General features: G+C 41.2%; 2 protein-coding genes across 3 annotated transcripts in view; one reads left to right on the forward strand and one right to left on the reverse strand.

The window, feature by feature from the left end:
* The window catches only part of krt222 (keratin 222), a 33,195-nt gene extending 29,391 nt beyond the window's left edge, over nt 1-3,804 (reverse strand). Inside the window, exons 1-2 of one of the 2 annotated variants that reach the window (XM_063476980.1) lie at nt 3,440-3,804; nt 133-523 (exon numbers count right to left, since the gene is read on the reverse strand). Coding sequence is in view for 1 of the 2 variants with exons in the window: in XM_063476979.1 (XP_063333049.1) it covers nt 3,440-3,445 (6 nt within the window). In the remaining variant the exon portion in view is untranslated. The remainder of the gene's footprint in view (nt 1-132; nt 524-3,439) is intronic. The other variant, XM_063476979.1, reaches the window with a different exon arrangement.
* Nucleotides 3,805-15,804: 12,000 nt separating this feature from the next.
* On the forward strand, nt 15,805-20,575 carry krt97 (keratin 97). Its single transcript, XM_063477018.1, has 8 exons — nt 15,805-16,232; nt 16,917-16,999; nt 17,255-17,411; nt 17,988-18,152; nt 18,274-18,399; nt 18,592-18,812; nt 19,787-19,821; nt 19,921-20,575. The coding sequence occupies exons 1-8, from the start codon at nt 15,849-15,851 to the stop codon at nt 20,025-20,027; spliced, it is 1,278 nt and encodes a 425-aa protein (XP_063333088.1). The 5' UTR covers nt 15,805-15,848; the 3' UTR covers nt 20,028-20,575.
* The last annotated feature ends 4,477 nt before the right edge of the window (nt 20,576-25,052 follow it).

Raw genomic sequence — 25,052 nt, forward strand, 5'->3', positions numbered from 1 at the left:
ATGGCCAAACTTTTCAGGCAGTACGTGACTGACAGGCTCGTATTCACAAGAGCTTACAACTTTCTCTGCAGTGTGAAACCCACACGCTGCCAAAGGCGTTTACAAGGTAAATGTTTACCTAGTAATACTCACCTGCAGCAACGTGGCCTTCCCTGAATGAAGCACAGTATATGTAAGTCACTCTGTTTGCCCGGTCACACAGTCCACCACTCCTCACAGCTTAGCTGCATTCCTCCACAGCGAGCTGGAGAGCACTTCCCACTGTGTCCCAGGTCATCGGCAGCAGGCCCCCGAGACAGAGCAGACAGGCTGCCGGTTGGCCTGCCGGTATCAGCGTTCGCTTGTCTTCAGGGTCAGTCACGGCAGGGACGTTCCTCCCTGTCCCACCTCGGCCCCTCCCAGGCAGCATGTGGGGTAAGCGCTGGACACTGGACACAGTGCTTGCATCACCAACGCTCTGGGGTCCCTTTGTACTCTCTGATCCAGGATTACTGATCTGCTTTCATACAGGCAGCAACACAAGCTGCGGAGGGAATGTTCAGGGAGACACAGTGACAGGACCTGAGTGTGTGTGTGTGTGTTTGTGTGAATGGTCCTGTAATGAGAAGTTACATTCACTGTAATGAATGTGAAGCCCGTGTCCCTGAACACTCTCTCACTCTTTGTGCAGACTTGCTCAATGACAGCCTTGGTTGGATGTGTTTGTGCTGTCTGGGCCAAAGGTTTTCTCTTCCAAATATTATTATGTGGTTTTTTTATATTCCCTTGGTTACAAGGACTGCAGATACGCTTTCTTAACTACTGTTTAAGCAGTTACTTAATGTCATCTGGAGTTTGTAGCTTTCTGTTGCTTTCAGCAGACAGACTCTGCGGCATCATCTTAGACTTCAATAATATCATGGAAATGGCTAATGTGTTATGATAAGAGAGGTATGTTTTTTTAAGGTGGGGTGTGGTTCAAACACTCTCTCCTCTCAATGTTTAAGAGGATGAACCCAGTATAAACAACTGGGTGGGCCACTGTAACAACTAGAAAAGAAAAGAAAAAACTAAAAACAAGGCTCAATGGAGGATTCAAAAGTGCATGTTAGAAGTTGATGGTGGGCGTGTCTAATGTCTGTAAGACGAAATCAAAATCAGCTGAACTCACATGAACTCACAAGCAGAATAACAGAGCCTCGTGAGTTTTTGATCAGATCACTCAGGCTTCAGTGCCCTGAACAGATCCCTAAAGATCAAACTGAGGTGTTTTTTTCCACCCTGTTGCACATGAATTCATAACCGAAACTTGGCTTGTTTACCTGCGAATCTTTGGGTCAACTCCCTTTAAAGCCACAGTAGCCACACAGGTTACTGCAGATTTTGGCATTGCCTTTGGCATCAAAATTCTAAGCATAGTATAAAAGATGAACGTTGCTTTCAGCTCTGAACTTTGAACGTGCATTGTGCATAATGTCCACCAGGGGCAGTAGTTGCCATTGGTAAAAGACTTCCTGCCCAAGTCCATGGGAAAATTGGCCTTTGACCTCTCTAAGTCTTTCCTGAAAAATATAAGTCACTTTCTGGGTCATACTGAATAAAAAATGGAGTCAGTTTTATAGATTCTGGTTTAAGTTTCAGAAAGGAGGACTATTCTGAGTTTGTGTATGGTTCAGCAGTTACATCAATAACGCTCATCTCAAGACTTCAGAGCAGGAATTAGAAACCATTCGATGACATCACAGTGGCTACATCCATCGTTTATACTGTCTGTGCTTCCAAGGTTGACACCAAGAAAGCTATGTCAGCCTCTAACAAGACGATAAGTTTAAAAAGTTCTTTGTTGGTTTCAAAACAGTCTACAAACACGCTTTTGTAGACTGGCCACGCTGCAGTCTACTGCACATTACTACACATTATAGCATACATGCCAACCCTCACAATTTTTCCGAGAGAATCCTGAATTTCAGTGCCCCTCCTGAAAATCTCCCGGAGCCACCATTCTCCCGAATTTCTCCCGATTTTCCACCCGGACAACAAAAATGAAAAACTATATCCCAGAATTCATAGCGCGGCCCAGCCAGTTTCCAACGGTGGCGGCAGCTACTTAGTTTTAATATTACTCTTATTACTCTTTCTGGGTCACAAAATAAACTTTTAACATATTTTCGGGCGAGAGTGAACTTCAAATATCTGAGCCTGCGAGAACAGCAAACTTCCGGCACATCGTTTTCAAACCCCCGCTGTCTTTCACTACTCAGATTAAACATGATATATAAGTCACTTAGATAACTTAAAAATGTTACTGTTTGACTTTTTCCAGTGTTTTGTTTGTTCATGAGTAAATCTGTTTGGCTGAGATCAAAGTTATTAGATTAGATTAAATAAAACTTTATTAATCCCTCGGGAGGATCCTCCGGGGTTTTCACACAGCTGAATAAACGTCAAACAGAAAAATGATTAAACAGTGTGTGAGATGTGAGATGGTCGAGAATTTACGCCAGCGTCCGGTTATATTTAGATAGCAAGGAGCAGGCGGCAGAGTTTCACTCCACCGAGAAAGCTCGTGATGTAATTCTGAAGGCTAGACCGTCACAGTCGCTCACTTCCGGCCTTCGGAGGACCCACTTAGACCACGAAGGCCGGGTCCTCAGGTGGATGCAGCCTCTGAATTTGGACAGCCCCGGCTGGGGGAACGGTGACATTTAACTTACTTTAAATAAATAATTTTAAATAAATAAACACTGTAAATGTCTCCCGAATTCTGAGGTCTCAAGGTTGGCAAGTATGCATTATAGGCACCACATGCTGCTGGAGACAGAGCAGGAGATGTAAGAAAACTGTATGAAATTTAACAACCTTGTGTTTTATTTCTTGGGCTCTATTTTTGCGACTTTAAGAGAAGAACATGATGTTTTCTCTTTTCTGTCACTTACTTGTATCACTTTTAAGGTCTGCTACATTAAAAATGGCTCAAAAAGATGAATCCATTTTTAAGAAGATGACTTTACCTGGATACATTTCTTTGTTTTCAAAGAGCCCTGTTTGTGGATTTGCAAATACTTGAGCTGTCTGGATTTGCTTGTCAGGCGATTTCTCTTGTTAAACAAGCATGTTTTGCTAAAAGGATGCGGGGTTACTATTACACATGTCTGAGCTTCTTTGTGCTGCTGCAACCTAATATTGTCTCTGTCTAGACTTTCATTCTTTATCTCTGACTTTTTCATGTGGCTTTGCTGATGGTTGTGGGTGTTGTGGTTATCTATCAGCGTGGCCAGAAAAGACAGAGGAAATGGGTTCATGTACAGAGAAAAAATCAGATATAAAGAGTGAAAGAGCAAGAGAAGGAGAATAAGTCTGTAACAGGACATGAGCTGTGTAGATTTTAATAATTAAATGCACACACACAAAGCACGCTGTCTAACTAAACAATGCCAGACTCGTATGCCAGGACACTTACTGTCATTGCACTCCCACACCCTGTCAGTAAGATGGATTGGCAGGAGAGCAGCAACGATGATAGTCAGTTGAAATCCGGGAAACAAAATAAGCAAAACATTTCCATGATTAAAAAAAAAAAAAAAAAAACGTCTTAGGGCGTAACAGGTGGCTCTGCTTTGAGTGTCTGCGACAGATGATTTTTGCTGCAAGCGTGACGGGAGAATGCCACCGAGCCTGTTTCTGGATGCCGTGTTGCTCCCTCAGACATCCAAGAAGTGGTTTTTATTGCACTGCATTTAATCATAGCTGATGGGTTTAAGCAGGTGTTAACTTGTTACACAAATTTAAGGAGAAAAGGTGGAGGCGTTAGAGGTGGACACTGCCCAAAAAGAGAGTGAAAAACAAAATAAATCCACCCCGGATTATGAGTTTACCACCAAACAGTCTCACGAACCTGAACTTTGCCTCTTCGCATTCCCCGACCTCTGTTTCCTTCTAGGGAGGAGGGGCGCCAACAGCTCTTTGATCCTTCTTCATGTGATCCCTCATTTTCATGAGCCTTTTGCTAAACGTGTCTGACAGACAAAACAGAAAAACCTGTTATAAACACACAATACCTTTCATCCTTTGTTTCGTAATTACAGTTTAAAACCAACTCAATGCCAACAGTTTTTGTTCATACACGGTATCACCACAGCAGCCACTTCAGATCTGATTTAGAGACTATTGTGGGCTAAGTCCAAAACCACAGAAAGGATTAACTTCGCATAAACTCCACCAGACTCTGCTGTAGGGGTTATGTTCAGCTAAAGCATGTGTCATGTGCTTTTACTTGTGGTATAAAGTACACAACAGTTATAATTTAACCTGTGACGGCTTTTATTTATACCTGTAAACCGCTCGCTCAGGCACCATAAAGTATGTTTCTACTCAAATCACTATTATCAATCATTGTGCTGTTTAAAAATTCACTAAGAAATGTTTTTATTTCCACAATGCCAAATGACTAATGTAAAGGACAACACAACAGGAGACCAGGTCGTCCTCACCTCTGCAGAAAGTTTTGACATCTTTCAGGTAATTGTTTTGGTGTTTTCCCTCTAAGCAGCAAGCCTCAGGGCAGCCAGCACTTTTAGGACACTATTTGAATCCTTTTAACCTAGATGGTGGAGTGCTAGGGATATATTGCTGCATTCAGTTAATGTCCATGCGCATCATAAGCACGCACTTAGCTACTAGTGAGTGCTAATTAACAGACTAATAAAAAAAACTGGATTTCACTCACTAAAATTAAAGGACAAACATGTTGAACAGGCGTCGCCTCACAACAAACCGTGCTATTCTTCAGATAATTCCACTTAAAACCTCCAAAAGTCGATTCTGTTCATCTGGACGTAGCGTTTTCAGTGGGAGAAACCTTTCGTCACTCATCCAAGTGACTTCTTCAGCTGACTGCAGGTTTCCCCAATCTTATAAACAGTACATTTGCATAATGGCTGAAACCAGCCCACTGAAGGAACAATGGACTGGGAGGTCAGTTCCTCATCATAATTATGCAAATTCTTGTGACCATTGATCAACAACCACTGATCAATGGTCATGAGTACCATTCACAGAGAGTTGGGGAATGGCTGCAATCACAGCATTGTAAGATGGTGAAAGATTTACCCTTAGGCCCCCTCCTCGATTCAGAGATGGTCTTTCCCTTTTCACGTAAACGGCCTCCTTGACTCCGCGCTCAAACCAGCGTTCCTCCCTGTCCAGGATGTGTACATCCTCATCACTGAAAGAGTGTCCACTGGCCTGTAGGTGTAAATAGACTGCAGAGTCCTGGCCTGACGAGGTAGCTCTTCTGTGTTGTGCCATCCGCTTTGCCAGAGGTTGTTTGGTTTCCCCGATGTATAAATCCTGGCAATCCTCCTGGCACTTAACAGCGTACACTATGTTACTCTGTTTGTGTCGGGGGACCCGGTCCTTGGGGTGGACCAATTTTTGGTACAGCGTGTTTTGGGGTTTAAAAGCCACAGAGACCCGGTGTTTAGAAAAAATGCGTCTCAACTGCTCCGATACTCCTGACACATATGGGATCACTACAGGTTTTCGCTTGGGCAGCGGTTGTCCTTCTCTCCTGGATCGGCTGGAGCTTTCTTTAGGTGTCTTCCCAGCTTTGACAAAAGTCCAGCTGGGATAACCACATTTACTCAGGGCCTTCTTGATGTGCTGTTCTTCTGCTTCCCTGGCCGCTGCGTCAGTGGGGATGGTGTTCGCTCTGTGTTGTAGCGTCCTGATGACACCCAATTTATGCTCCAGTGGATGATGAGAGTCAAACCTTAAATACTGATCCATTTGCGTAGGTTTCTGGTACACATAAGCTTTTAGATGTCCCCCATTACTGATGGGGGACATCTAGACACAGTCTAAGAAGGCTAACCCGCTACTTTTCATATCCTCCCTGGTGAATTTGATGTGTCGGTCCACTGAGTTAATGTGATCCATGAAATGTGGTACATCCTGAGATTTGATTTTGATTTTCACCCAGGTGTCATCCACATACCTGAACCAATGACTTGGTGGTGTTCCAGGGTAGGATAACAAAGCCCTCTTTTCCACTTCTTCCATGTACAAAATGGCCACGATGGGCGAAACTGGGGAACCCATGGCACACCCATGTTTCTGCCTGTAGAACTGACCCTTGAAATAAGTGGAACGGAGACACAGTTCCAAAAGCAAACACACTTGGTCGATGGTGAGAGTGGTCCTGTTGCTGAGGTTGGGGTCATCCTGTAATCTCTGACATTCAAATTTGTCCTTTAACCAGTTCACGATCCCCTTGCAATGTGAGCGCTGTCGCTTAAATCAAATGAGCCACACTTCATTATTTTTCCATCCCCTCACAGAATCTGTGACATCACAAATACCCCCGATTGATCGGTTGCTATGATAGGCCTGGAGCAGCACCATCACTGTGATATAAGCCACATCAGTATTCTTTATGGTTTGGTTTGGCCTTTCAGTTCTACACAAGTAATCTATAGATATTAAAGCATTGATAGTGGTGCCAACTTCCTGCTTACAGTTTGGATAAGGAGCCTTCCTGTCTCAGCTTGTCATTTGCACATTGTGAAATTAATGGTTTTTGCCAGTTTGGCGTGGAACAATCTGACTCAGACACCTCATGAATTCATGGGAATGCAGACTAAGAGCAGGTTTTTGTTATGTTTGATCCCAGTAATTTCCAGCTAACACGTTATGCAAAAAGAGCTTGTAATCATTTGTAATTGAGTGGTGTGGTTTCTTCACGCGTTCCAGCACTCACACAGTGTCAGAAGCAGAACGAGCACAAGTTAAGCCCTTCACACCTTAGAAATAAATGCGGATCAAACCACTGGAAGCACTGGAAACTATGTGGTAACGACCAGAAATGCATCATGCCATACATTTCACGGCACGTTCATAACAGTGAGGATGATTGAAGGGAACAGCTTGATTGTTTTGTCACGCACTGGGCAAGGTGGCTCCTCCCAACAGAGCGGGAAAGTGAGCAGAACATCTTTAATCAGTCGTTTGTCGTGAACATTGTCAATGTCACACCAGTCTCATTCTTACATATTAATGAGACGTGAGGAATCAAGAGATGAAACAAGCGTCTCCGAGAACAAGGAATAAAATGAGTGGAAACAACCTGAAGGGACAAAGTATTAAATTCTTTAAATATTTGTATAATATAGATTTTTTTAAATGGGCCTGAAAAACTATTATCTTCATCGCACTTTGTTTGACATTCATAAAGCACCCCAGGGTTACAATGTGCTTGCTTCTCACAAAACAATTAGACTAGGCGTGCCACTGTTGGCTGTCATTTATGGTTGCGTAGAACAAAGGTTGGGCAAATATCTCAAACGGCTCGAACAAGTCAGAGCTGGGAGCTCAAAGGAGTTCCCGGCTGGTTGTGGGGTCAGCAGAGAGTATGCTGGATGGCGAGTACCTGTTAAACTGCAGAGGCTTTCTCACTTCACTCAAGTTCAGCTTTGGCATGTTTATGAATGTGTGTTTAGTTGAGTGAACAGGGTCTAGTATACTGAGTATATTTCGGCTGTTTAGCCCAGGACACAGGGGTGCGTTTAAATATATATTTTACTCACATTTAGCCACTTCTTTTCTCCTTGGAATTTGACCACTAGAGGGAAGGATTTGAATGGAAATGGAAAAAGCACAAAACCACTGACAACAATGATAATGATTTTAATATCATGAGGAGGAAACTGAATGACTGAGGCCTGAAAAATATATTTTATGTAGTTCCACTTGACTTTATCGCCCACTTGAGAGACCAGTGATAAGACTTAGACTACAGTAAGAATAACTGTAATTTACCATCAACCATTAATTTAATCTCCTCTGTTTAATTTCTAACCCTAATGAAAGAAACTCTTACATCTACCTTCAGTTTAAGACCTAAATATAGCTAAATCCTTCAATAAATGGTTATTTAGTCACCATTAGGACAGCCAACAAGCTGTAAACACTGCACATATTAGCATATTATAAAGCAGCTGTCTCCTACATGGACAACAATTAGCTGTGTAAGGGTTCTGGTCTTAGAACCTGCAGTTTTATTTGTCTTTGAAAACGAGGAGTTGTGCTTATTGTATAAAATGTTCATGCTTTTTCTTCAGTACTCTGTTCCTCCTACATTCTGGTTATACCCTCTGTTAATATTTAGTGTTTATTTGTTCCTTCAGTGGTGTAAAGAGCTTGGAAAGAAAAACGTCTGGATTTCTTTAAGTTGCTTGAAGATGCTTCGCCTCTCATCCAAGAAGCTTCTTCAGTTCAGAACTGATGTTTCACGCCAAACTGGCAAAAACCATTAATTTCACAATGCGCAAATGACAAGCTGAGACAGGAAGGCTCCTTATCCAAACTGTAAGCAGGAAGTTGGCACCACAATGCTGTAATATCTAAAGATTACTTGTGTAGAACTGAAAGGCCAAACCAAACCATAAAGAATACTGATGTGGCTTATATCACAGTGATGGTGCTGCTGCTCCAGGCCCCTCATGGCGACTGATCAATCGGGGGTATTTATTTATGTCACAGATTCTGTGGAGGGAAAAAAAGAAAAAATACTGAAGTGTGGCTCATTTGATTTAAGCGACAGAGCTCACATCGCAGGGGATCAGGGGTCCGTGAACTGGTTAAAGGACAAACTTGAATCTAGGAGACTGGGGTTCAAGTCCACCGTGATGCCCTGAGTTCGTGCGGACTTAGTTTTATAGTTACTTGATTTGTTTTTTTGTTTTGTTTTTTATTTAATTATGTCCACACCTTTGTTAGGTTCATGCAAAAAAAAAAAAGAAGTACTTGATTTGAGTAAAAGTCAACAGATGTGCAGTTCCTCTGATGGTCTAATATTGTTCTAATCTTGAGGCTATCTCCTGCACCACCAAGAGCATCCTGACGGGAAACATCTGCACCTGATATGGAAACAGCACCAAGCAGGACAGAGTGGGGCGCCCCGCCGAATGCATCATTCGCTCTGAGCTTCCTGACCTTCAGCTCTGAACTGAAGCTTCTCGGATGAGAGGTGAAACGTCTTCAAGCAACTTAAGGAAGTCCAGACGCTTTTCTTTCCAAGCTCTTTAGACTACGATGACCTGGATGACTGAGAACCTTCACAAACTTGTTCCTTCAGTGTTTCCCCGTGTGCTGATTTCTGTTTTATTTTGGTTTTATTTTGGTAGTCTTATGTTTTGCATTTATGTGTGTCTTCCCTTTGTCCTTTATCACATCGTCTGTTATCCTTCCTTGCGTGGGTGTTTCTGCAAGAATTCTGTTGGTTGTTTGTTTTGGACTTTTTGTGAATGAAGGTGCCAGATGTTATCATTTCTGTCTATTTTACCCGCCTGAATCTAACCTGCCTAGAGCACCAAGACTGACATTAAAACAGCAAATAATTACATGTCAAATTAACCTCCTGGCTTCCACTATGTGGACATCAGATTTTGGGTTGTCTAGACCAAAATGCTAAATTTTGCTCTACAAGGGCCTGATATCCACTTACAAGGACACTATACTGCCACCGTTCTATCGAAATTTAACATGAATGTCCTCATATGTCGATCTAATTTTTCTCAGAAACAAAATAAAGGTAAAAAAACAAAACAAAACAACAACAACAGGTAATTCTTTGTTTTTACATTCATCAGGCCCCAATCAGCCCAAATAGCAAAGACAAATTAAAAATGCATGTCATGAAAGAGTTCGGGTCTTAGGAGGTTAAACCAGTGAGCTGAAAACGCACAGAAAAGGGAAGCTAATGCAGAGGTAGCTTAAACCTGCGTTCTTTCTGATCGTCTGCTCTCGCTGCAAAAACATCTTTGCTTACCTGATCTATGATGTAAACATTTACTAAGGAGGTTGTGCTTTTAGTCACTACTTTTAATTCTTATTTAATACAACGTGCAGTAAATTGGATGATAAAGCAGGGCAAATAAAGTTTTATGGACAAAGTTAAATCTGACAGTTTTTCGAGCAGGGCTCCATGATGTAAGTTAGAATAAACATATGTACCGTTTCATGTTCACCGTCTGCTTCAGCAGCATCTGCTGCTTTTCAGTTTTGCTACACGATGACAGACGCCAGAACGCTTAACTTGAGGCTTCAGAGTCACAGCGTGTGGCTGAAAGCTGCTTCATCAGAGGTGAACTCCAGATCACAGCGATAACTGTTAAACCTGCATTTTTACAAGCGACCATTTTCACATTACACACATTCACTTGATTCTTACTTTAAGCTCTTGTGTTAGTCTAACTCCAGTCGTGTTGGTCCAGAGCTAATCTTCCTTGTCATTTTAACCCGACATTTAATCTTGTTTGTTTAGGTATCGAGTAGGAGTGTGTACTTGCACGCACTTGCACCTTCTAAAACCTCCTGAGAGAACCATATCTGGATTTCATCTGAGTTTTCTTTTTTCCTTGGGGATTTCCAACGAATTTGCCTGCAAGGAATTCTTGTCAGTAATTCTTTGAAAATCCGGAAGAATGTGAATTATTTCAGAGTGAAATACTTTTCCTAATTACACTGAAAGGTAAGGCACACTGAACAGGACCTAGCCCTGCATTTATTAACAGTAAAACATCTGCCAATTGCCTCTAGTTGAAGTAATTAGACATAATTTAAATGAAGCATTGATGTGTTTGGATACATGTCTGTATAAGAACAAACAGGCTTCATGGGAATTGGAGCCTATTCACAAGTTTTAAAAGAAGGCTCTTGGCAACTGCTGTGAAAATGAAAATAAAATTTGTTTATAGTTTCTGTTTATGCAGGAGTTTACCACCATTACTGCCAAGATCAACACCTACCCGTACTGTTCAACATTTTTTGTGCAACAGATAAGCAATGCAATCATATCAAACAGAATGGAAGATTCCTACTACTCTCAGTTGTTTAAAATCCATGTGGATGAGGCCACAGATCTGTGCTTCCTTCAGGATAGAAATGTTTCTTCAAATGTTAAGTTTTTTTTCCCCTTCAGGCTGCCACACATCATGTTTAATAAAGAAGAAAACATTATTCTAACTTTGCACATTTTATTCTGGTGTTAACAGCTGATCTTGGAAAAAGTATGATTTGTGGACTGTTGGTTTATTAGCACTCAAGGAAAACATGGATCCAGTAGCGAGCTGTAAGTTTACAGCGGTCCCAACCTGAAGCTGAACATGGATGATTTAATTTAACTAAGCTTAAGATGACTTTTTGTTTATTCTCCACAGATGCACATTGAACCCAGTCTACAGTCTGTTAGATGATGTCTGCAACACCATCCATGTTAGTGTTTTGGTCGCTGCTGCGTTTGTTTTTCTTTGCCTTTTTCTGGGCAATTCAGAACCACCAGTGAACCTAACTCCACTAACTGCATGTGGGAGGAAGCCAGAGTGCTTAGAGAGCATCCACGCAGACACAGCAAAACATGGTCCCTGGCTGGATGGGGGATTCGAAACCACAACTTTCTTGCTTTAAAGAAATAGTGGCAACCACTGCAGACACACACACGTCTGCTAATCCGAACTAAAGAACAAATAACTAACTTCTACAAATACTAGAAATCACTCAATGAAATAAAAATCATGCATCTTTGATAGCTTCTACAATAGAATACAATAGATAGATGGAATAGCCCTTTATTGATCCACAGCGACTGTGAGGGAATAAAATGTAAATAGTAAGACAGCAGAAATAAATAAGAAACGGAAGAAATATATACAAAACATGAGAAAGACACACATTAAAGAACAAAGTGCTTGGAAGTAGTGCACAGAAAAGACTTGGTCTGAGTATAGAGTCAGTATGTGAGTGACCTGAGTGATGAGGGTTACTCAGACCATGGCTCATGGCTTAGATTGGTGGGTGTGTGGACACCGGTGGGGTGTGTCGGGGGGTAGTGTTTGTTAACAGTCTGAATGACCCAGGGGAAGAAGCTGTTTCTGAGTCTGGAGGTGTGGGACGCGATTGACCTGAGGCGCCAGTCAGAAGGCGGGTCAAAGTGCTTGTGGACAGGGTGCAAGGGGTCACCTGTGATGGCCCAGGTTTTTCTGAGACAGGAGGTTCTGGTGATGGCCTCCAGGGGTGGCAGAGGGCAGCCAGTTATGTTTTGGGTGGTGTTAATTATCCTATGTGCAGATTCCTGTTCTCAGTCGTGGCCTCTACGTACCAAACATCCAGACAGTAAGAGAGCATGCTCTCCACTGAGGAGCGGTAGAAGGCCAGCAGCAGCTTCTGCACACGGAGGAAGTGCAGCCACTGCTGGGCCTTCTTTACCAGGGCGATGGTGTTGTGGGTCCAGGTGAGATCAGCGGCGATGTGGGTGCCCAAAAACCTGAAGGTGGAGACAGATTCAACCTGTTCTACATTTGTGATGAGAGGGGAGTCTCTGCGTCCTGAAGTCCATTATGACACAGCACATCAGCCATTTGTCAGTTAACTGAACTAAACGTTCCAAAATGCACCAACACCACAAACAGAGTCAACTGTTCCACTTCAGTGACTCCAATTAGCTGAAGTGAGTCCTAGAAGACTGCTAACAACTATGGATGGAAGCGACCTGTCAGTCAAAGCAGGCACTCCCTTCATGGCATTGAAATGGATCACTTATAATAACGTTCACCCAGTATGGAGGACTCAGGAGGGAAGTTTTGCAGCATATGGTTCATCTTCTAAATTGTAGGAAACGTTTCTTCTCCTTTGGTTTGTATGAGCGCTCATATGAACCTAAAAGCTGCTCATCCAACTTTTAGCAAACCCAACCCAAGTGCTCACCTACAAAAGCTTGTGCAACAGCAGCAGCCCAAGGGAACAACACTCCAGAGAAAATGACTTTTTCAGAACTGTCTACATCTACGAAAGATGTATCATATCTATTTAATTAATTTCTTGGTAACACTGACGTCACGCTGCGTTTGTTGGATGTGTCAGTGTTTTTTGATAGAAAAGGGGAGCTACCAGACCTAACTCCAGTTCTGTGAGTGTGTTTAAGGTGCCCCCAAAGAAAGAGTGCCACCAGAGCCGATCTAGGAGAGACGTTCCACCTCATGGTAACCTCACTGTGCAGAAGACAACTGCAGTTCAGCTGTGTGTTCAGGAGGGGGAGTGTGCCCTCAAAACCTTTTAACTAATTAATTAATTAATTAAATTGTAAAATCTTTATCTATATCTGCTTCCAGACAGAAAAAAGCACTCTTTCTTTGCAAGTACAGCATAAAAAATGTCAGAATTTAAATAAAATAACACGAGGATCTCATCTGGACAACCAACTGCTCCAAGTTGGTCAAGAAGGTGCCTCTTCTTCCTGAGGACTCTGAGGAAGAACCACCTGTCCTCAGACATCCTGGTGAACTTCTACCAAGAGCATCCTGACCAACTGTATAAGTCTGGTATGGGAGCTGCTCTGCCTCGGCCCGAATAAACTGCACTACTGTAAATACTATATAGACAGTCATTCTGTACTATACAATAATTATAGTTTGACAACTCTTTACAACTGTTTATAACTTGTATAGTTCATATTTCATATTTCTGTATAGCTTTCAGATTTATATCCTGTTCATAGCCTGTACACTCACTACAGCCTGTACATACTTATAGTTATAGCATATTCATAACATACCTTCATACCGTGTACATTGTAACATACCCATAATAGACCCATATTTTGTAATATATCTATATATCTATATTATTGCTAACATATATTTTGTAATATATCTATATTATTGCTAAAGCACCAGGTCCAGGATTTATGACAGGACACATTTTATTGCAAGAGATAATTAAATGTTAGACATACAGCACACTGGAGACTTCCACGTGTACATAAGAAACAGCTGGTTGTAGGAAGTGAAAATGATGCAATCCAGTAACTGCTGCTTGTTTCCTGACATCAAAATGGCTCGTGGTGTGGTGACATCCCTGAGACTAACATGAAGATACTTTACCACTACTAAAAAATCTATACTGCACCAACCAGTTGTTTTAAAAGTGTGATAAAAAGTAGCAGAAACTTGAGCTTCAGCTCTGTAGGCTAGAGGTGTAAATACTGGCCCAGTATCACTGATACCAAGTACCAGTAGTGATACAACTAACTTAATGAGGTGAATGCATCATTGTTGTGCTATATAAATACATTTATCTTAACAGTTAACACAAAAGGGTTATTATATCCAGACATTTACATTTTTTCACTTCCAATAAAATAATTTAACATGTTTCAAAAGGATGATTACATTATTTCAATCTTTGAATGTACTCTATTGATAACCAGTCAGCTGAAGTAACAGCTATCGTGACCAACAACACTTTGAAAATTACTAATGCTGTTGAGGTCACATGAGTCATAACTGAAACATGACTTTCACCACCATAAACTACCTGGGTTTTCTCTACCAGGAGCCTCGGTGTCTGTGCCAGGGTTCTGGGTCTCTTTGAGCGTTTTATTTCTATTTTGCAGCTTGTTGTTGCTTTTTTCAGTTTTTCATCCGTTTGTACAAACTGGCAGTTTTGCAACAGCAGAGAATTCCCTTCTTACACACTTATTGCGGTTGCTGTGTGTTCACTGACAGCTGTAAAATATTCCTGCAGGATGCTCCTCTCTGCAGCCCGCATGTGTCTTTGCACAAGGTGTCACATGACAGAACGAGGGGGAGAATCTAACTGTATGTGCATGAGAGGAGCTGTGTTTGCACAGACACGTCTACTTTGTGATGAAAGGGAGCAACATACTGAACCTAAGGAGTGAAAAACTGAAACTGAAGTATCCCATCCCCATCTATATGATGCCAGTAGCAACGTTGCATTAATACTATCAATGTTTGGATCAGTCCGCCCACTCCTACCACAGGCCCCCATTCATATGCATTCCCAAGAGAACTGTATCACAAGTTTTCTGGTTTCACCCTGGTTGCGAGTCTATGGCCACCCCTTGGTTCCGCCTCTGTTCAGAGAATGAAGCCTGTCTGGTCAGGTAACCCTCTTATCCCTGGGTTTTACCACTTCTTATACCTCATATGGAATACAGTTACTTTTTAGATTAATATATATATAATATATCATTTTGAGAGACTCCTTTTATTCTTGTAGTAAGTTTGTAGGTCTGTCACTCTGTAACACCTACTGTAAGAAGCAGTTACTAACTAACAGCCGTACATGCGATACATTCGAGCCTAATCTTAGCTGCGTTTGCATTTATGGCTTAACTACCATACAGTACTGGCAAATGTTGTCAGATGTGTCTCGCTAAGCAGAATCACCATGAGTCACCCTGAGTAAATTCAAAATGCGGCCCGTAGAAAAAACTGCAGATGTGGCATAGACAGATGTGAGCAGACGCTAACTTCTGGTCTCTGTTAGCCACAGAGCACCTTTAAAGGGAAAGAGTCTGCATTTCACCCGACCCATAGAAGGTGGACCTGCGCCTGACTTTGGGCATCCTGTCTTCAGCCTGTGCCAACAGGTCAAAATGCCAACTGTGAGACACATTAGGGTGAAACGTTCATCTCTGTAAAGATATTATTTTTGGTCTTTGTTATGAGCGAATTATTCTATAAAGATCATTCCCACATACTTCTACCAAAAGAGAAATTCATCTTTTATTTCCTCCTCAGATTAAGAGGCTTAATTGAAAATGACGAACGGCACGAACAATGGCCAACACGCCTCTTGAATAAAATATGCAATGACGGCCGTTACAGCGAATACCAAAAAGACCCACCACGCCTGGTCACACCTGCAGTGACGAGCAGTATACCTGTTTGGCAGCTCCCTCCTCTCATTGCCCTATAAAACCTTCCTCCGGGCTCCGTCAGCACCACCTCTTGCGTACCACTCGTGGAGACTTAGCGATCGCTGCACCTGAGAACAGAGAACGACTCATCATGACCTCCATCCGCACCGGATTATCCGCTCTTTCCCTCTCCTCCGCGCCCAGCCTGCGAAGCTCTCGGGGCACAATGAGCGTCTATGGCGGGGCAGGTGGTAGAAACGTCCGGGTGTCTTACGCCTCCAACGGCCTCGGCTCCGGCTTTGACTTGTCACAGGCGCTCTCAGGTGACAGCGGCAGCTTCTCCGTATCAGGCAACGAGAAGGTGACTATGCAGAACCTCAACGACCGGCTGGCTTCCTACCTGGAAAAGGTGCGCTCTCTGGAGACTTCCAACGCGCAGCTGGAGCGTCAAATCCGCGAGTGGTACGAGAAGCAGACCCCCACTGTCAGGGACTACAGCAAGTATGAGAAAATCATCGAAGACCTGCGCAGAAAGGTGAGCTCTCCCCTTCAGTAAATGTTTAAGTAAAGAAAACTATTTCAAAACTTCAACCAATGAAGCTGAACTCTTCTTTCCAACCCTTAAAGTTGTTTTTTTTTTTATCTCCAACATCTGTTGCTGATAAGCTCTGAATGTTGTTGAACTAAGTTCCTTTCGTTTCTTAGTATTTTTTTTAACCCTTTCTGCATTAGGTGATGATGGAAATGCCGTTATTTGTTTGAAGAAAAACATAAAAATCAAACACAAATTAACACTTCAACATATGTCGCCTCTTTTCCAAAGGAAGTCATCTGCTTCTTTTAAACACCAATAAGGCTACTCTGCAACATTATCAGTAACATATGGCATGCTGACACACCAGCAGCATCATTCAGTTGTCTGTCCGTGGAATGTGGATCAGATCTAAAAAACTACATGAAATGACAAACTGGACTTTGTTACTCAACAGGATGTAGAAACCCTGCCAAGAGTGATGTTCAGACGCACTTGATGAACAAAATAGTTCTTTGATCCTGTTAAAGCATTTACACTGGAATGAGTGAATAAAGTTATTCTGTGTAATAACCCAACCTTGCCAGCCCACATTCTGGACAATGAGTCACTAACACGCCTTTGTGGTAGTATTATATTCGGATTAGAAACCACTCACGCTATTTCTGCTTTGTTTACTTTTCCTAGATCAGCTTGGCCACGCAGGACAACGCCAGGCTGATGCTGCAGATCGATAACGCCAGGCTGGCAGCAGAGGACTTCAGAATCAAGTGAGTGGGAACATTTGCCGATCTCTGTGTGGTGAAAAAATAATTAGCTGACTGGTATTTATTCAGACATGACTTCACCTATTCTTGTTCTCTCTTGATATTATCACTGACCCGTAACAGTCAACAACAAAAAGGAAAAAGTGGTTTAACTGGCCCAGCTGGTTTTTGAACTAACTCTACATGATCTTTTTTGGTTTTTGTTTTAACATCAATCGAGCAACTACAGCAGTATAAGCAATATTTTATCCCCAACAGGTTTGAGAATGAGCTGGCAGTGCGCATGTCGGTGGAGTCGGACATCGCCGGGCTGCGAAAGGTTCTGGATGACCTCACCATGAGCCGGTCTGATCTGGAGATGCAGGTGGAGGGTTTGAAGGAGGAGCTGGTCTACCTGAAGAAGAACCACGAGGAGGTGAGCGGCCTGCTGTCACTGACATCAGAGTGCCAGAACAAAAAAAAAAAAACAGACATGTAATGCACTTTGAAAGTCTCACGGCTGCACATCCAGAAACAGAGTGCAGAACAAAAGCATGAAAGTAGTTTTTGATGAGTCAGTCACCAGCAATTTGACATAATTTGCCTACTCAAACAGCCGCTAATCCCGAATTTGTTTAGATCATTTTAATGTGACTTCAGAGCCTCAGGCTGATAAAAACAGATAAGGCTTTTCAGATGACAGTCCAGGTCTGCTTACGATGACAAAAGTCACATTCAAAAACACATTCAAAGAAAAATGACCCACAGTCATTTTTTGCTGTCCTGTGTGGCCAATTAGAACAACAATGGGATACAGTGAAAACACAGTGAGTCAGCAGCACACAGAGTCATGAACTGATCAGTGTGTGGCTACATGAATGCAATGTTTATAAATTTCACATTTCTGTACTTTCTGCAACAGTTTGGTTTTAACACCTTGGGACCCAAACTGTTTTTTTCTTTCTCTCTTAGCGTTTCATGCTCTTACCTGTTACTATTGTCATGGTTTCAGGAGCTCGCAGCCCTGCGTGGACAAGTTTCTAGCAGCTCTGTGAATGTGGAGGTGGACGCCAAGCCTCAGGAAGACCTGAACAAGGTCTTGGATGAGATCAGAGCTCAGTATGAGGGCATCAATGAAAAGAACCGCCGTGAGATGGAGGCCTGGTATAAGGTCAAGGTGAGGAGAAGAGGCTGCACTTTGAACTGAATCATCTCATGTCTGCATGAAAAGAAATGTGATCACCCGATGGCTTGAATATCTTTGTGACCATTATTGTGTCCATTTTGATACCTTTTAGTTTGATGAGCTGAACAAGCAGGTGGCTTCCAGCACAGAGACCCTCCAGTCCTCAAAGACTGAGATCAACGATCTCAAGAGGACTCTGCAGGCCCTGCAGATTGAGCTACAGTCCCAGATCAGCCTGGTAAGGAAGGCTCTACATAGCAGCAACACATTTGCAGCATTTTCCTGAACACACCACAAACTGCAGTTACTCAACCTGCCAGTCACCATTTTTTATGCCTCATGCGACTCAAGTGGAAATACGAGTTTCAAAACAAGCAATTAGCACTCGGCACACATTCATTTTTCCTCGTGTGTTTACTCTCCCATGAAGAAATCTGCCTTGGAGGGTCAGCTGTCAGAGACAGAGTCCCGCTACAGCCTGCAGCTTAGCCGGCTCCAGGCTATGGTGGACGGCTTGGAGAAGGAGCTCAGTGAGGTGAGGGTGGACATAGAGAGGCAGTCCATGGAGTACCAGCTGCTGCTCGATATCAAGACCAGGCTGGAGATGGAGATTGCAGAGTACAGAAGATTGCTGGATGGAGAGGATATACAGTAAGTTACTTATAAATAAACATCTATCACTGTAAATCTAACTACTTTTGCAGTAAAGCAGAGGTTTAAAACTGGTGCCAGTGGCTGTATTAATGTGCTAGTGCTCTGGCAACAATGCATTTAAAGTCAGCCAAAGCTGAAGAGAGGAGCAGGAGTTGCAGCTAATCCAAAAAAAAATTGAATAAAAATGTTGTAATCAGTAAAGACGTGGTTTGGCAACCATTAGAATAGTTCCTGGGTTTTTCCGATATTAGCTGCATAGGCGAAGACCACCCTCACTAACTTCTGATGCACTCCCATTCATTTTGTTCTATAAGCAGGCCTGAAATATAATACAAACCGCACAGTTCAAGAGTTACTCCTTGTCAGTTTTCAAAGGGTAAAGGGTTGGATGACGAAATGGTGGTAAAAACCCTTCCTGCCAGAAGAAGGAAACATGAGTAAAACTAATGTGTCATAATCTTAAAGCTGTGGGCATTAAAAACAAGACCCAACAACATAATTTTGTGTTATAGTTTGTTTTATTAAAGCAAACCAACATTATGGGAATGCTAAGCAGCCTTAAAACATTAAAATGTTTCAAAAAGCACAAACAGGAAAGGCAGGTCCAGTTCAGTATCCTGAGTATCCTCAGAAAGCAAGAGGATACAGCACTCTGTGGCCAAATAAAGCAAACTTTAACCCTTAACAAAATCAAACCAGCTGAGCTATAAAAATTCCCTCTCCATATAGATGTCATAAAAGAGGAAATTGGCTGTAAAGACTTTTATTTTTATCTTATTTTATTATATACCAGGCTGTAAACATGTTCATTTGTGCTGTAAAGCTGGAAACTTTAACGTGGGAGTTTGTGGACACGGACTCACATTTGGAGTCTTTTATCTTTTAAAAGATCCTGCACCCAAAGTTCATCATTTAGTACTTTTTCCTTAAACTTGTAGCAATCCAAAATTAACTTTTTTGCTTTTTTGCAGGAAAACCGTTAAGGTCGTCGAGGTCAAAGAAGAACGTAAGTTTACATCACTGCTGCTTTTATTTATTTCAATGTTGTTGCCTGGTAAAATGACACATACTACAGGTTTACATTATGTTCCTATTCGCTCCGCAGGTAAACCAGTCAGAACCCAGAGGAAAAAGGTGGTGATTGAGGAGATTGTTGATGGGAAAGTGGTGTCCCGCACAGAAGATGTGGACACAGAGGTCATCAGCAAGTAGACAGACTCTCAGCAGATCTGTACCAAATAAAACAACCAATAGGTGCCCTTCCTGTCCTCAGATGTCTACTAAAGCTATTCAGGAAGAGAATTTGTAAATATTTCTCTCCTAAATCTTTTTTTGCATTGCTATTTGGGTTTTATTTTTTTTCTCAGAAAATATTTATTCTGATTTAATGTTTCAGAAAATAACAAAGCTATTAAAACTGGAATAAAAAAGTTTCTAAAAACCAGCGTCAACGGTCCTAGGAGTCTACTCCTGCAGTGCCTCACTCATACATTAGGTGGCACTGTCAAACAGATTAGTGAATAAGCGTTTGTGCAAAGTCAATTTGGATGTTAAGGTACATTTTCAATGTTGTATGAATGGAAATGGCATTTTATGTAGCAATTCTTACATTAACAGTGCTGAAGGTGTTGCATGTTGCTTTTTATAAGGGAGCCAATATCCTTGAAATGCAGACCGCTTAGACCACTGTGCTGTGATATTCCACAGAATGAGAGCAGACCTCGCTTCCCATAAACATTTGTGTCTCTGAGCTTTTTGTATCCTTGTTTTCCTTTCCTCAAACGAACAAACATCTGCCTTCCTTTTCGTGTCATTTTCTTCCCTAAACACAAGAAACGCACACAAAGCTTTCAGCTCTTCCTTCATGCAAAAACAACATGATAATTAATTAAACTTAATGTGACACACTGCAGTTTTGGTGCTACTTTTAGGGACTGTACAAAAACAATTAGCAGGTGACAATATTTTCTTTGCTTAAATAGTATTCTTAGAGCAGGTATATCTTTCATGTAACCAACGCCAGGCTAAGCAATGTAGTTATTAATTATCACACACACACACACACACACACACACACACACACACACAAACACACACACACACACACACACACACACACACACACACACACACATTTTGATTATTTAGAGGCAAATGCATCAACGTATTCTTAATTATAGACCATAATTAAAATGAAAATTATGTTTTGTGGGCAATTCCTGTCTGTAAGTATTAAGTATAAACATATGTCTACAGATTTACAATAAATTAATAACTAACGCCTCTAATCACTCCTACCCCTATCCATGGCATACATCTAATGAGTTACACTGTGTGCTGCAAACATGGCGAGTATTCAGGATCAGCTCTTAACATTTAACATTCGTACGAGATTGATGTTACTTTAGCTTTATCATATTTATCATACGATTATTAATAATCACTTAATACAGACTACGTGTAATTACACGCAAACATATTTTAAGTTTTAATGTTTTTCTTTGGTTTGTTGTCCATAAACCTGAAATCAGCGCTGAGCTGAGGAAGAGTTCCTTACTCTCACTTTAAGTGACCAGAAACATTGTGATAGTCTCAAGATTGACTGCTGCAAGTCTTTTTGTGGTCTTCACCTGTTAGTTTGAGAAACCACTTGTGTGAGAAGTGAAACGGCTTCACAGACTTAAAAAAAAAAAGTCCAGTTGCCTTCTATTTTCAAGCTCTTACAGTTACCATGACTGATGAAAACCTACACAGACATAAACATCATGTAGTGACTTATGAAGTGTTTCACTCCTCTCTGCTCATGCAGTGTATGTTAGTGTCCACTAGATATCAGTATGCTCACAAAGATCGTCTGTTCCTGTTAACTTTCTGCAAAGTCTTTGACAAGTGGAGGTGATGCTTATTTGTGCCCTCACCATGTGACAGCTGGGACAGGCTTCATACTCGGGTCATGTCTATTTTTAGATTCAATAAAAAAAACCAAACCCTCATCTAAAATTAATGTTGGCTGACACAAAGATATATTTGAAGATACACAGAAGTAGAATGACACAGTTTTCAGTGGGAACAGGACACTACATCTCTTATATGTGTCATGTGAGACTGCAATGAGGGGGGGGGGGGGGGGGGGGGTTCAGAGGAGATTTACAGGAAATCAGAATATTTGATCAGATAAACTGGCACACTGGGTATGATATGTTCACCCTGTGATTTGAAATGAAAAGAAATGTTTTACAAGTGGCAAAAGCAGCTCGACAATATTTCCTTACACAACTAATCCCATTTAAGCAAAAGTAAAGTTTTAGCATCAAAATATAGTTAAAGCACCTTACTTTTATCATTAATTCCTTCTCTATTTGTATTTTTAAACTATGAATATGTACTATAGGAAGATATATGTATTAAATGTATATCACTTTGAGATGGTGTTAACTACTTCTATTCTGTTGAGTAGCTTTATCTGCATTAGCACAGCAACATATATTACAGAGTGTAAGGTTAATCTAGCGGATGTTTTGGTGAGAGGGCATCACTACACGGCGCCCAGAGGGCCCGGTTTTTCCACTTCCTGGTAGAAGCTTCCTGAGTGAAAAATTTGCGGTGTAGTTTCATCTCCTGTAACATGAGACTGTAATATGATAAAAACAAACTCAGGATTATGTGTGCATGTTATTATATTTACTCCTGTGTGACTGCGGCTGTCAGAGCTCGTTAAATAAAAACAGTAAAGGTCGCTTAAAGCTCTGCTTCCTCCTGCAGACTTTCACACTCTGCAGCAGACTGTAGCACGACTGTGCCACTCAGGGCTGGGGTCCCTAGTCACGACCTAAATGATGACAAAATCCTGCACCACGGAAAGCTGACGTCACCGCGGTACAGTCACCGCTCCGGTGACGTCACGTGACGGAGACCGGGCGGCAGCATAAACAGAAGCCGAGAGTTTAATGCCATCTGCTGGACGGACCCAGCCTGTCACCCAGCATCATTACGTCATCCGGGAGAAACCGGTGCCAGCTCGGGATCGGTGTAACCTGGGAGTCCGGACCTGAATGCAAAATGAGCCAGGAAGCGAAAGAGCAGGACAGACAGTGAGACTAATAATGGACAGGAGCTGTTTGAAGGAGCAGCGAGTATCTCACTCTCTGATATCATACAAACAGATCTCTGAAGTTTACACTTAATACCTGGAATCAACAGGTTTTTCTTATTGTGTAAAACACAATGAGACACGAAACCTAAAAAAGTTTATGAAAGACTTTCTAAAAATCTGCGTATTCATTCAAAAATATTGTACAGATTACTGATAAACCCAAATATTCATTATTTTCTGCCTTATTTTGTACCAAACTTCCCTCCAAACTACAATAAATGTCATGTGGTGTCCAGTCGTGTTTCGCTCTCTGTAAAGAACCGTTTAAAATAATATTATTCTCAGAGCAAACCAAGCTGGCTAATTAAACACAGAAGTGGCTGACACTTTTACAAAAATGATGTATGATGAGTATACTTTATGGAAATAGTAAAGTTAGAGTTTTTAATGAGGCACAAAACTCTGATAATCTTGTATTTATTAATTATTAGTTAAATCTGGTAAAACACATATCACAGGACAGAGGTGGTGCTGCAATTAAAAAAGTCATTTAGGAAAGTAAGATAACACTTTTTAAAAGTTATTTAAAACTAGTACAACTATGAAAATTAAAATGCAAATGTTTTATTTATTGTAAATAATATTTCTAAAAATGAATCTAAGTCAAATTAAACAAAAAGTTTAAGGAAAACATGGAAAACATGTTCTGTTTTAATCTTTAGTCGTCTGGTCAAAATATTAAATATAATAAACTTGAGAGAAATTCAAGATTCTTGAGTCAAGTGTTTCTACTGTATTACCTGTCCTGTATTTGTTCCATTACATCAAATACACCTTTTTGTCAAAGACTCCACATATAATCATAATAAAAACAAAATAACTAATAAAAACTGATACTATAATACTAATATAAAACTGAAATGAATTAAATTAGAATTTCTATCCTGAAAAGCAAAAAAATATGAAAAAATATTTAAAAACTAAATGAAAATTAATCTTTTGGTCTGGACAGAGTGTTTTATTTTGAAAACTGGCCATGTCCTCTGTGCTGTTCCTGTGTGTGACTTCCAACATGCTCTGTGTAGCCTGATGCAATTCACCCTTGTGAATGTGAGACAGCCAATCCCAGACAAGCCCCTAATTTGTAATTTGCAGAATTTAACTACAACTTTCCCCACTAGGGGGCAGTGTTTTGACAGTGGGATTATTGAATTGTTTTTGGATATGTCCTGCTGTACATTAATTTGCCTTTTTCCAGTTAGCCCATTGCTTTTATTGATTTGACTGGTTAAATAAAGGTTATTCTGACTCACTGCACCATCTTGTGGTATGAAGCGGTGTTATATGAAGGTATAATCTAGCCGTAGTATGGTGGTTAACACATTTGCATAACAAGCAGAAGATCTCTTTTTTAGTTCTGGGAGATAACACAGCTGACTTTGGGGTTGTGCTGGTATGGCATCTGCACCAAAACAAACAAACAAACAAACTGCCAAATCAAACATGTGATTCTTGTTTGATTCCTCATCTGACCCTAGTTTGACTTTGGTTATTATCTCTTTAACACAACACTCAGATATTTTGAACATGAAGTTGTGCAAAATGTCTGTGAAATTTTGTTTGTTTTGTTTGTCTGTACATTCAGTAAATAACTAGATGAGTTTAATTTTTTTTTTATTATTTTAAGCACACACCTTTAACAAGGGAGGACGCATCGAAAGAAACTACAATATTAAAACCGACTGAACAACAATCAGCCTGGCAGTTAGTCAACGTTTACTTATATATAACGAACAAAGATGGGGAAAATAAACAAAAGGGAAATAAATGGATGCCTCTAAGGCTAAAATGACCCAGAGAAAGCACCTTTCTTTCAAGAATAACACAAAACCATAAGCTACATAATGTTAGAGCTCCTCGCTTGGCTAAACGCCAAACGGGGGAAAGGTGGGTTAAATGGAAATGTGAGAGACCCCTGCCCAGCTTCCATTGCCATAAAGTAAAGCGCGTGAAGTACGGAGGTCTGTATCAGGACACACGTTTCAAATGACGTCAAAGAATGGTTCGATCAAGTTTTGTGCAGCAGCTGCTTGTGCTCGCTTGTGCTTGATGCAATCCCAGGTCCGAATACGGAAGAATAAGCT

This window comes from Pelmatolapia mariae, linkage group LG6 (assembly GCF_036321145.2).
Source record: "Pelmatolapia mariae isolate MD_Pm_ZW linkage group LG6, Pm_UMD_F_2, whole genome shotgun sequence".
NCBI lineage: Eukaryota > Metazoa > Chordata > Actinopteri > Cichliformes > Cichlidae > Pelmatolapia > Pelmatolapia mariae.

What these genes read in the sequence shown, in the direction of transcription:
- krt97 (XM_063477018.1), top strand. Translation starts at nt 15,849, where the DNA reads ATGACCTCCATCCGCACCGGATTATCCGCTCTTTCCCTCTCCTCCGCG. An exon ending in TCGAAGACCTGCGCAGAAAG is followed by an intron (nt 16,233 to 16,916) that starts GTGAGCTCTCCC and finishes TACTTTTCCTAG; the next exon opens with ATCAGCTTGGCCACGCAGGA. An exon ending in CTGGATGGAGAGGATATACA is followed by an intron (nt 18,813 to 19,786) that starts GTAAGTTACTTA and finishes GCTTTTTTGCAG; the next exon opens with GAAAACCGTTAAGGTCGTCG.